This window comes from Cucurbitaria berberidis, assembly GCF_010015615.1.
Source record: "Cucurbitaria berberidis CBS 394.84 unplaced genomic scaffold K460scaffold_1, whole genome shotgun sequence".
NCBI classification, from domain to species: Eukaryota; Fungi; Ascomycota; class Dothideomycetes; order Pleosporales; family Cucurbitariaceae; genus Cucurbitaria; species Cucurbitaria berberidis.
The window spans coordinates 2,097,939-2,109,940 of NW_024468935.1; the positions used below are offsets into that span (position 1 = coordinate 2,097,939).

Here is a 12,002-nt window from a genome sequence, read left to right on the forward strand (position 1 = left end):
ATAGCCGCCACATCCGTGTCAGCCCATGCATATCTTATGAAGCTTTCCGAAGGACTCCGCAGTTGCACAAACTGCACTGCCATTCGCGCAACAGTGCGCAACAAGCGAGCTTCTAGAAGAGATTCCGAATTAAACGCGTGTGCAGATCAGCGTCCCGAAGGCTAATATAATGGATGCAACCCCAGGTATCCTGCCCGCGTGCACACAACACTCATGATAATGACTTTTGCAAAAGAAATGGAAATACCTCTCTATTCTCTGCCTGCTAGTGAATGTGATAAAAGGCTGCCGAACGATACACCCGTCATACGCAATATATATGAAGAAGAGGTGAATCCGTTCGACTTGTTTGCGAAAGCCAGTGCTAGGAGTATGAGCAACGAAGAAGCATCATCGGATAAAGCGATATCTCCCTCTACCAGCTCAAGCGTTAGTCGTCCAAGCATCGGCCATTCATCAATGTCAAGGGCAGCACCGCCGACCGTAACTGCACCGATCCGCCAGCCTTTACTCACAGCAAATACATTTCCATCGCACAGCTACGATCCCTGGTCAACAGTTCGAGCTTCAAGAGCACTCCAGGCAGATTATGCATCCACCCATCCAGCAGAGTATGCGCCTGTAGACGATCGGGCACGAACTTTCCGCCTCCAAGCACCCTTCATATACACTACCAAAACAAGCAACATGCCTTGTTATCAAATACAACAAGAATTCAATCGTATTCGAAAGCCGTCAAAACTGAACATCAGACGGTTACTTCCGAGCGAGACACGGTCATGCTCCGTATCCGCAATACACGCAGCAAGAGGTCCGAGGATACGATACGATGAGGAGGGGACAATGTACAGCATAACATCCTTTGAGATGCACGGAAAAGCCGACAGCGCGCTGTGTGGGAGCATTCAGATTTCATCAGGAAAAACACTATGGGGCGGCCAATGGACACGTATCTGGCACTACACCAAGCCCAGGAGGGAATCAACGTCGGACCCAGACTCAGACTCTGGTATACAACCGCAAAGGAGAAGTTACACGCACGACGATAAGACGCTGTTATTCGCCATCAAAAAGGGGGTGTGGGAGGATGTTGACGGTACGGTCATAGCAAGAGAGGAGAAGCGGTGGGGTTATGGGGATAGGCTTTTGTCCAGAAGAGGGTCGTTATCAAGTGGAGATGGGAAGATACTAGAGATGACGGACATGGGTGGGAACGATGAGTCGAAGCGGGATTTGGTGGTCGCGTGTTGGGTCATGAGGATATGGACGAGTGAGGGGATTAGGTGGGAGGGGGATGTGAAAGGGCAGTGATATGGTGATTATAGTAATTGACGAGATAGGGCGAATCTCTTGAAGTCAGCTTGGCTGAAGTCGTAGGTATAGCGTGAGAGCTAGTGGCTCGTCGATGTCTGTGAATGTACCCGCCGCGTCACCTCACCAATTCGTTACTAACCGTTGAAACAACCGCATGTCCCAATTATCGAGCCTTGCGCTTTTGTTCCAATCACAGCTGTCATTGATTCTTCAGCTCAAGTGTGGGTCTGTCATACGCCAGGGCTCAATAAGGAGGTGCGCCTTCTAGACCGAGCGCCACACAGCCAAGCACCGGAAGCAGCACCGCCTCATGCATCCTTCCATCTCCCAACTCGGGCAGGCGTCATATTTGCGACTTTGACAGCCACGGCGATCATGTATAGATAGATGACCCGGGCCTTGGTGTTGTTCTTCACATTGCTCCAATAAGCCGTTGGCTATTTATGCCCCGGTGGCCGCCGCAATGCCGTTGTTTACCCCGTCGCGCATCGCCATCCTTGTCCTCTCCTTGTCGCTCATCAGCTTCTTCTGGACCTTTGGCCTACCGTCGCAGCTCGGACAGCCCTCGCTGCCCATCATAGACCATTATGACCACACACATGTGCATACAGAGCCGATAATACCAGCACCCATAATCGAATCGACGCACGCGACAGCGCCTTCACCGACGGTGCATGGGGACCGACCAGCGGAGGACAACGATCATAGGTGGGAGGACGCGACAACGAAGGCAGGGAGTGCAGATAAGCCGACGACAGCGCCTGGATCGCTCGGAACAAGGCCTACCGGGCATGACGAGGATGGCGGAAGATGGAGCGACAAGGACAAGCTGACGGAGGGAGTGAAGACAGCAGCGAGCGCAGCACCTGTCCCTACGACACTTCTCACAGCATTGATACCCGCCCTCAGCGGCCTGAATGCGACGAATGCGACCATTGCAAGCTCAGCAACCACCCCTACACCCGAGGTCGAGAAATTCTGCAAAGACGTCCACGGTGCACCCAACGTCATGGTCGTGCTTAGGACATCCAAGGCCGAGATGGACAAGAAGCTGTCCCCGCATCTCCTCGGCCTGCTCTCCTGCGTTCCCAACTTCGCCATCTTCAGTGACCATGCCGGCGAATTCCAGGGCCACACCGTTCACAATGCACTCGAGTCAATCAGCTTCGACGCCAAGTTCAATCACGACGAGTTCCGCGAATACCAGCTCATGCACGCGGATCCCGAGCACAAGCCAGATCCAAAGAAGACTAAAGACCTAGAGAGGTGGAAATTCCTGCCCATGGTGTACAAGGCATACCATCTGAACCCGAGTGCCAAGTTCTACGTCTTCATCGAGGCGGATACGAGTCTGAGCTGGACGAACTTGCTGCAATGGGTGAACCGGCTCGACTACCGGATACCCTACTATAGCGGTGCGCCCACCTTTATGAACAGCGTCCAATTCGCACAACGCGGGTCAGGCATTCTGCTATCACAAGGTGCACTTCGACGCTACTCGAAATCGTACGACGAACTGTACTCTACTAGATGGGAAGCACGTGTTGGTACGGAATGCTGCGGTGACCTGCTCCTCGCCATCGCCCTCAACGACGCGCACGTCGAATTCTACTCCTCTTGGCCCCTCCTCCAAGGCGAACAACCCAACACGCTCGATTACACCAAGAAGCACTGGTGCGTACCCGCTGTGTCGTGGCACCACATCAATGGCGAAGACCTCGCTGGCATGTGGGACAAAGAGAAGAATTGGACGCACACGCACGGCTGGAAGAAACCGTACCTATACCGCGACGCCTTCCACGAGTTTGTAGAGCCGCATATGGAGGCGCAGAAGGCAGAATGGGATAATCTGAGCCAGGATACGAAGATTGTGGCGCCCCAGGGACGGCAGAAGCAGATGAAGGAGGAGGAAGAGAGGAGTAAAAAACATCAACTAGAAGGGGAGGAGACGAAAGGTAAGGACAAGGGGCAGGAAAAGAATCAGCGACTTAAGAGAGAAGATAAAAATGGTCCGATCAATTGGGATAAGCTTGCCGAGAAGTTCAAGGATGCGGGTGATACCTCTGAGCGCTGCCAAAAGGCGTGCGAAGAAGTGGATGATTGTCTGCAGTGGCGGTACTCGACGAAAGGTGATGGCGAGTGCCATCTAGGCAAAGTGCTTAGACTGGGCAAAAAGACCGAAGGAAACGACAAGTGGACAAGCGGGTGGTTGGTCGATCGCGTGAAGGAGGTAGCGAAAGAGTGGGAGTGCAAAGAAGTCAATTGGAAGTTCTATCAGTAATCCTTGATCGATTTCGAACATCCTGGCCTCATGAGCATAGGGTGCATTTGGAGTTTGGGAGCTTTGGTTGGTATTGCTATTTGGATCTTGGCGGCTGCAGTGCATCGCTGGAGTCAGCATTTATGTCTTGTGTGTTTCGTATACCCCTTCCATGTTATATATTGACACGTAGAAGATCATTCACACACATTGTAGAAATGATCACCTCGCAATGGATTTTAAAAGCGCTCATGCGGTATGCCGATAACCTGCCGTGGTCGATTTCCAATCTATAATTTTTAGCCGCGATACCGCATTCTTATCACGGTGGAAAATCAGCTTGAGAATAGTGCCCACCTTAGGGCCGTGGAGAGACCTTAGGACGTTGCTCGCTGGTTTTTCATGTGTACGTCATCAGCCAGGCGACCAACAAAAAGTCTAGCAGGTTGAGCTCTTTCGAATATCCAACACCACCAGGACACTCTCACTAGTCTAGTGCGACTCGCTCGCTACTTCAGTTTTCTTCGAATCTCTAGCTTGACATTATCTTACAAGGTTGGACCATTAGGTCTTCAAGCAGAAGGCCCCTGTCTGGGAAAGATCTTGTATCCATCATGATGACGCGTTTATGTATCGGTTATCTATCGGTGGTATAGCCTCTTTGTCGCAGCTAGCCTCGGTCCACTCGATTCGTTGCATTACAGTCCGCGTACCCCGGGCAACGCTCACACATGGTTTGCATGCAGCATTCCTCGTCTAGGGTAGCAACACCCATGAATAAGCATCAGTCACTGTGAGATCATGACATGCCATACTTGTACTAGCTTTATAAAAAATCACAGAGTATTCCGCGGTAGTAAACTCGTCTAGTCTCCCGGCTATCGTCGTTGAAATTTACCCTTTTTCTTAACCTTGATCCCCATAATGGCGCCCGCTGAACCAAACGCAAAACCGTTCCAGTTGCTTGGCGAAGCACCTCTCTTTCCGGAAGAACGAAAGGGATGGAAGGGTTACATCGAGTGGGAGAGGTACCCAGAGAAGAAGCGGAAGGCTGCAGAGATTCTTGCGCAATATGACTTCCCTGTCGTCAGTATACATTTTGCTTGGAATAACTTCAGGATCTGACGCAAAAATTATCAGCCGCCTGAATTCCAACTGGTACCGCTACCTGACACCAACCCCGTTCTTGAGGGAGTACGCTGGAAGTATGTCTTCCAAGTTCGGACGCAAATCGAATCACAGGCTAATTGGCCCATTCAGGTACTACCACTATGCGCTTGGGTCGACTCTGAGCGATATTCCCAACATTTCCTGGGAGCATGTTCTGAAGGGGAAGAGTAAGGACATGATTCATGTCCTGCAATTCCCGTACAATGGCGAACCGCCAAGAGTGAGTAGGCATGTGAAGTATTCTTGGCCAGTAACTGATCAATATGTAGGAACGCTTAGTCAAGGCACGTGCCACGTCGGATGTGTTCAACTGATGTGCTCAGCTAACCTACCTAGACTGAGATTACTGACAACAAAGATCACTTCGTCCGTAACCACGGCGGAATACCGGAGATTGACCCTAACGAGTACTACTTCGAAGTTGAAGGTCTTGTTAACGAGCCAAAATCAATCTCTCTGGCACAACTTCAAGATGAAAGTATCTTTCCGCGCATGGAGACTACTATTACACTACAGTGCAGTGGTACTAGACGCATCGAACAGATCCACGATTACCCTGGTGATGGCGATGAGCTCATCAATGCGCCATGGGGCGAAGGTGCTATCGGAACTGCCCGCTATGTGGGTGTAAGTCTGAAGAAAGTGATCAAGTACTGCGGTGGATTCAAGAACAATAGCAAGCATGTCGAGTTCTTTGGCGCCGACACGTACTTCAAGAAGGGCCACGTTTACAACTACGCCGTTTCGGTTCCAACCCGCAAGGTGAAGATCAACGAAGTCATGCTTGCATGGGAGATGAACGGAGAAGCTCTTCCGCCTATCCACGGTGCACCCCTTCGTGTAGTTGTGATGGGCTACATCGGCGCCCGGAGCGTCAAATGGCTGACCCGGATCAACGCTATCGAAGACCCCAGCATGGCACCGGTTCAAATGAAAGAATACATATATTATACACCGCAAATGGGAAAGCAAAATGTCACCTATTCCAATGGTTTCAGCATTCAGACAATGCCAGTTGCCAGCGCCATCATGACGCCCGTCGACAAGGATGTCATCGTTCATGACGGAAAGATCAAATTGACCGGCTGGGCCTACAGCGGCAGTGGATGGCCGGAGCGAGTCGAGGTTAGCAATGATGGAGGCGGTGTCTGGTATGAGGTGCCATACCAGCAACTCAGTACGAAATACTTCCACGCTTGGCGCACCTGGGAGTTCGAGATTCCGGTCGATGCTGAAGGATGGCTGTAAGTTCCGAGAGACTTCATTTTAAAAGCATGATAACTGACGAGGCATAGTGAATTCTGTGTGCGATGCTGGGACGATGCTTTGAATGTAAGTCTTCTTTAGCCTGTCTTGTGGAAGCTTCATGTGGCGTGTATGGAAAGGCCATCCATGCGGATGAGCTGAAGTCTAGTCGACATGTTACGACCCTGTTGGACGGATTTTCCTGCGGCTTCTGGAAGCAAAACATCACTAACATTGCCGGTAGACGCAGCCTACGTTTGTGCGGAGTGCATGGTGAGCTTTGACCTTTGAGGCCTTATATCGAAATGCGCTAACTTCGTATAGGAACTGGGATCTCCACGTAACTTCGTCCTGCCAGTATGTATACCCTGCGCGGCACTATTGAACGGCTTATAGATCATAACGCTAATAATCATGTCTAGTCGTGTCAAACTGTATGCGGACCCTGCATCTTAATATTTCCCCGGGTGTGCGCTGACCGTCAACAGCTACAGTGTCAACAGGAGCAAGCCAGCGACGGCTAAACGCCTCAAGCAGCTGGAGGAAAGGGGTGCTTCTATGTTGCCTCTTACAAGGCCTTTGCCATTTGATCTAGAGACAGACGATGAGTATCTGGAAGAGATGAGGAAGCGCCAAGGTCGCGATCCGATCGAGTAAATACTCGATGCGAGATCATTTTCGTTGTAGATACGAATGACGCAATCTTGTGGACAACGTACAGCATGTAGTTTCCTTCCTAACACACCCAGAACGCATTTTATCCCCTTCTCGAATGTTCTTCTACTTCCCGTCTGCCGCATGGATAGTCAATCCCCACCTTCACTCCCGGCTATGTTCGCTAGATTTTACCCGAAATGGCCACAACGCCCGCAGCCTCACGTTTCTCGCACAATACCTAGTGCTACTTGCGAACCTTAGAACACCCCTTCTAGAACAATGTATCACATGTTGCTTTGATTCCCATTGATCGTATCTGATTCACGCCCCTGCGCAGCGGGTGGCGGCTAAACGTACACTTGCGACATTTGGTGGCGCAGATTCTTCTTATGCATCGGTCTTTTACCCCGGATCTTCACGACGGACAGACCTCGGATGATTGCCGAAGTTGCGCAAGAGTACACGGTTGAGCCGAGCGTGGCTTGCGGCTCTTTTCAACGGCGATGCGGCTGTGTTGCAGAGGAGATTTTTGAGCCATGGGTGAGATGTTGTGGAAATGGCGGCTGTATGGTTCAGCCTACTTGTGTGATGAGGTGCCGTGTTGAGAAGAGAGTATGTTGCTATTGTTCAGTTCGCCATTCTTTTCTGTTCAATTTGTAACATTGACTCTTTCAATAATTTGTGAGTTAGGGACGTATTTTCGATATCTACTCGAGGGAAGTGGATGATATACTATTGTTTTTGTATAATTATGGGTTCTACGGTCTATTCTAATATGGACTGCAACAACACGTCGCTTCTATCAAGGTGCAGACGGATGCTGTCGGGGGGAGAGAAACCACCTGGAAGGAAATCGGATCGCCAGATGAAGAAGTACTTTCCCCAGCATTTCTTGTTCGATTCTTTCTGACAAAGAGTAGATCACGGCCTCAGCAGACACAGTTCCAAGCATATTCGGATGAGATTTACGAAGATGAGTGCGCACAATTACTCGACACATCATGCACACAACGCAAGGAATATTCTCTACAGAGGCCGTTCTCGAATCTACCAGGAATGTCAAGAAAACGGAATCAGAACTTAAGCGTCCTACCATGGTGTCAATTGTCATCGTCGAAACGCTTCACCACCTTGAGTTGGGTGCTATTGACCGTTATTGTCTTGGTTTCATCAGTGTCTGCAGCGCCACTACAACATGGAGACACTTATCAGCTCACCAAACGTCAAGCAATTCCAGATAGATTTGGCAACACTGGAAATGAACCTGCAGCGGTTGCATCTCAACCACCACCGAGGACTCTAACACGCACTGCGACACCTACATCAATCGTCTCAATCTCCCCCTTCACATCTACTACTGCTGCTACTTCGACTTCTACTTCGACTTCCACTTCCACTTCGAGTTCAACTTCAACTTCAACTTCGACTTCAACTTCGACTTCATCTCCCCCACCACCCTCATCATCAGCCACACTCTCAGCAACACCAACGCCAACACCGACCCCTTTGATTCCCATCTCACCAACCGGTCGCCCTGAAGAGCAGCTACAACGCACATCTCCCACCTCCCCCTTCACACCCGGGCTAATCGCTGGTATCGCGGCCGGAACCGCGGTGATAATCGCGCTCCTCATCGGCGTAGCCTTCTTCCTCTATCGCCGCAGAAACCAATCCGACATCCAAGAGATCCCCATCCGGCGATCAAAGCTCAGTTCTCGACTTGGCCTGTACATGTTTGGAGGTCACCGCCCCGAGTCGCGGGCGCCATCCGCCGCATCGAAATACACGACGCGCTCGACACGGCGTGGATCGACGGAGAAAGAGGAGAAAAATCAGATGGAGAAGCTTTCGGTGGGTGGGCTGAGCGTGGGCAGGAGATCGACGTTTGGGACTGTGAGTGCGTGGCTGGATAAAAGTACTATTGGACGACCTAGGCCTGCGTATGTGGATACTTCGAGTCAGTATTTGGAGTTGCCCAGGCCGCTGTTTGCGCAGAGGGAAATGGAGAGGGATGACGATGCGACGTGGAGGCCGCAGAGGCCGCTTGCAGATGCTGCGCCGCTGGGACGGCTGAGTGGGATGGGATTTGGGCTGGGCATGGGGAGGGCTAGTAGGATATAATGAGTAGATTTCTATCTATCTCGATGAGCTATTCGAGTCATGTTCGATTACGTCTTGATACACATAGTGAAATCATTAACCATTATTTCCCTTCGTCATGGCTTTGTCATGTGCTAGTTGTCAATCCGCACGCCCATTCCTTGATGGCATGCTGGAATCATGATCTACTGGCTGGCGCCATTAAAGGCCAGGAGATTGGCGGCACCCTTTGTGTCACTAACACGGTCAGGAGTAGCCAGCGCGATAACTCTGGCCCTGATGGCCTTCGCAGAGGAAGCTCCCTCGAGACCACGGAGATAGGACACCAGACCGGCCACATGTGGGGAAGCCATAGAGGTACCCGACAAGCTCGCCGTTGCGGAATCCGAGGTGCCATATGTGGAGAGAACACCAGTACCAGCGGCCCAGATGTCAACAACCGGTCCGTAATTTGAGCCTGTTGTGCCTTGGTAGCGAACGTCATTTGGCTGAACATTGCCAACGGCCAGGACCTCCGGAGAGCGGGCAGGTGATACCAGAGATGCGAGTCTGTTTTCGTTACCCGCAGCGACTACGGATAGAACGCCTTTGTTATACGATGCCGTGATGGCAGCATCCCAGGTGGTTGAGGCCGGCCCACCAAGAGACATGTTGATGACCGCTGTGGTTTCGCGACCTTTCTGGACAATGTCGTTTGTAGCCCATTCGAAGCCTGCAATCACCGCGGAAGCAGTTCCAGAGTTGCCTTCGAAGACCTTGACTCCTACGAGGGTGGTCTTCTTTGCCACGCCGTATGTTTTACTGCCAATGGTTCCAGAAACATGAGTCCCATGGCCGTTGTTATCGGTGTTGATGTTGTTGACCGCGTTGAAGCCCCAGACTGCTCGGCCCTCGAACTCGACGTGGGTGGTGCGAATACCTGTGTCGACAATATACGAGAACGTGCCTTGACCGGCAGAGGAGTCATAGATGTAGTCCGTGGCCCCACGCGTTCTGGATGAGATGCTGGCAAGACCCCATGGAGCATTGTTCTCTGTATACCTGTTAGATTCTGGAGCGTGAGCAAGATGGCGCTGGCTTACGTGTCACAGCTGCTTTGGGTGCCGCGGTATCCTGGGCTAGGTACATGACAAAATCTTGTTCGACAACTAGGACCTGTGGCCATGTTAGGTCTCCATCTGATCAAGCTTCGATACAAAAGTTGACTTACTTCGGGTAGAGCCTTCAGCTCTTCGATGGTCGCAGCATCGAAAGACCCAGCGTAGCCCTTGAAGTCACCGATATCGTACTGGCGCTCAATGCCCGCGCTGACTTCGGCATCGTCACGTCGAGCAAGGTTGCGAGCGTGGATCTCACGCACTTTGTTGTGGTGAGCAGCGATCGAGGCGATGTCGGTACCAGGCTTCAATTGTATAATGTACTTTCCGGGAATCAATTCTGCTGCACGTGGAGCAAGAGGAGCGGCTTGTGCGATGAACGGCACTGCTGTCGCCGCAAGGGCCAGGAAGCGAGTGAAGAATTGCATTGCGAGCAGGTGGCGGAAGAATGACAGAGCGAGGGAGATCGGCCGGGTTGGGTGGTATTTGCTACTGCTGCGCGCGGTGAGTGTCGTTCGCTACTACCGCGCAGTGTCAACGTACTTATATCCGCTACAGTGGCCGACGATCTGCCACAACCTTTATGGCGCGTGAGGCGAGGAAGAAGACATCATCTATGCCCAAGCGACACTATCTTAACAAGCATCTCTTGTCTGTCTTGACTTCTGCCGTGTTAGGCACATCTCCCGGGCTAAGTCTGAAGCCAAGCGATCACTCCGATAGGAAGATACTGGGAGTCGGAAATTAAAGTTATTATCACCACTATTGATAAATAGACGCTGTAGATGCCAAGTCACGGGTATAAAAGAGAACCACCAGGGTCGTGTACCTGTCCAATATCGGGGGAGCCACTAGAGCCTGATCACCCGGCTCCCTCCTTCCGCATCGAGCGCCTCAACCGTTCGCTTCAGAGATGTGCCGAGCTGCGATGTAGAGACTATAGCTCGTATACCACGTCCTCTTGCATCCCCGCAGTTTCCACTCCAACCAGGGGGGCTGGATGGCCTGAGGGTCAAACTCGGGTTTGCCCTTCAAAGATCAGGGTACGACTTCCAAGTCGATATCCTGTAGGTGAAGAGAGACTGAAATGAGGGGCAAACCGTGAAGCTGCTGCTTTTACTCACACTGCACTGTGACCATTCACTGTGACTATTCCCCGTGACTGTTTACCTCTTGAGGAAGGTGGAAATGCATGGCGCCATGTCGTGATGTTGCGCAAAGTGGAGAAGTTTGATCGTGCCCCAGTATTACTTCAGGCAGTGTGTGATGGAGTTGGTGAGTGGCAAACCTAGAGCGTGGACACGATGGCCGTTTTGTGGAAACATTGCAAGGGACCTAGCCGCATGGTGTTTCAGCTTTATGGCGTAAGCCCTCGTCCGTTGGCCTGAAGCCGTGGGGTGTCCACCTGGGACTGATTAGATGCTTGCCTTAGGAAGCGCCCACTCACCCGTTCATTGGCACGCAAGAAATAGCGAGAAATTTCCGGAGGGTACGAGGTCTACATGCGAGAGGTCGAATGCGTCTGCTCTGATGGAATCCTGCTCGCACATGAGCGATTTTGCCAAGCTAACCACAGCTGAGTAAGCGAAATGCCCTCGACTTTCGCTCCTTTCGCCAAGGTGATACGAACACCACCACCGCAACCTTCTTCATCTGTATATTTTGACAAGACCGTCTAAACTATCTATTGGAAGATCTCTTCCAGTTCCAGGTAGACCGTCCTCCAGCTACAGCAGCTCTATCGCAAGCAGCAGTCGCTGAGTCTTCTTGGTCCGCCATGGCATCCAGGCTGGCAACCCTCAAAAGGCAGGAGGCATAGGTTCTTCCAAGCACGCAACAAACCATACAGAGCACCACAAGATGGCATGGTGGCCAAGGTAAATAGTGTTGAGATCAAGTGCAGTGCCAGGAACGATGGTTGGGTCAGACGTGGCCTGAGAATACCAGTCGGTCCGAAATTAGTGCGGATTTGAGGATGGGGAAACCGAGCAGGGTCGCTCTCTCTCCTAGTCTGTCTCCTAGTCTACACGTGCACACATGAGCACCCATTACCTCATTACCTCCCTAGAGAATAGAGAGGCTTCATACCACCGCTGAATATCCGCCTCACTTCATCTCGGTCAAAGAGGGATGTTGGCACCCGATCCTGGAACGAGAGC

At 51.6% G+C, this 12,002-nt stretch overlaps 4 protein-coding genes across 4 annotated transcripts; 3 read left to right on the top strand and 1 right to left on the bottom strand.

Annotated features, from left to right (window-relative positions):
* The first annotated feature begins 98 nt into the window (after positions 1-98).
* K460DRAFT_361165 (uncharacterized protein) lies at positions 99-1,401 on the top strand. Its single transcript, XM_040932403.1, has one exon. The coding sequence runs from the start codon at positions 220-222 to the stop codon at positions 1,309-1,311; it is 1,092 nt and encodes a 363-aa protein (XP_040792923.1). The 5' UTR covers positions 99-219; the 3' UTR covers positions 1,312-1,401.
* Positions 1,402-1,612: 211 nt separating this feature from the next.
* K460DRAFT_361166 (glycosyltransferase family 31 protein) lies at positions 1,613-3,882 on the top strand. The gene has a single exon (XM_040932404.1). The coding sequence runs from the start codon at positions 1,778-1,780 to the stop codon at positions 3,593-3,595; it is 1,818 nt and encodes a 605-aa protein (XP_040792924.1). The 5' UTR covers positions 1,613-1,777; the 3' UTR covers positions 3,596-3,882.
* A 553-nt stretch (positions 3,883-4,435) lies between these two features.
* K460DRAFT_382105 (molybdopterin binding oxidoreductase) lies at positions 4,436-6,698 on the top strand. The gene is made up of 10 exons (XM_040935394.1): positions 4,436-4,660; positions 4,715-4,779; positions 4,835-4,964; positions 5,014-5,028; positions 5,081-5,988; positions 6,040-6,076; positions 6,234-6,262; positions 6,314-6,346; positions 6,412-6,423; positions 6,478-6,698. Exons 1-10 carry the CDS (start codon positions 4,499-4,501, stop codon positions 6,644-6,646), a joined length of 1,560 nt encoding a protein of 519 aa, XP_040792925.1. The 5' UTR covers positions 4,436-4,498; the 3' UTR covers positions 6,647-6,698.
* A 2,233-nt stretch (positions 6,699-8,931) lies between these two features.
* On the bottom strand, positions 8,932-10,271 carry K460DRAFT_350428 (subtilisin-like protease-like protein; the record flags this gene model as incomplete). The annotated part of the gene is made up of 3 exons (XM_040931502.1): positions 8,932-9,779; positions 9,829-9,901; positions 9,957-10,271. The coding sequence occupies 3 exons, from the start codon at positions 10,269-10,271 to the stop codon at positions 8,932-8,934; spliced, it is 1,236 nt and encodes a 411-aa protein (XP_040792926.1).
* Positions 10,272-12,002: the final 1,731 nt, after the last annotated feature.

Coding starts and splice junctions, on each gene's coding strand:
- K460DRAFT_361165 (XM_040932403.1), top strand. CDS start 220: ATGACTTTTGCAAAAGAAATGGAAATACCTCTCTATTCTCTGCCTGCT.
- K460DRAFT_361166 (XM_040932404.1), top strand. CDS start 1,778: ATGCCGTTGTTTACCCCGTCGCGCATCGCCATCCTTGTCCTCTCCTTG.
- K460DRAFT_382105 (XM_040935394.1), top strand. CDS start 4,499: ATGGCGCCCGCTGAACCAAACGCAAAACCGTTCCAGTTGCTTGGCGAA. Junction 4,661..4,714: donor CGCAATATGACTTCCCTGTC/GTCAGTATACAT, acceptor AAAAATTATCAG/CCGCCTGAATTCCAACTGGT. Junction 6,077..6,233: donor GCTGGGACGATGCTTTGAAT/GTAAGTCTTCTT, acceptor CATTGCCGGTAG/ACGCAGCCTACGTTTGTGCG.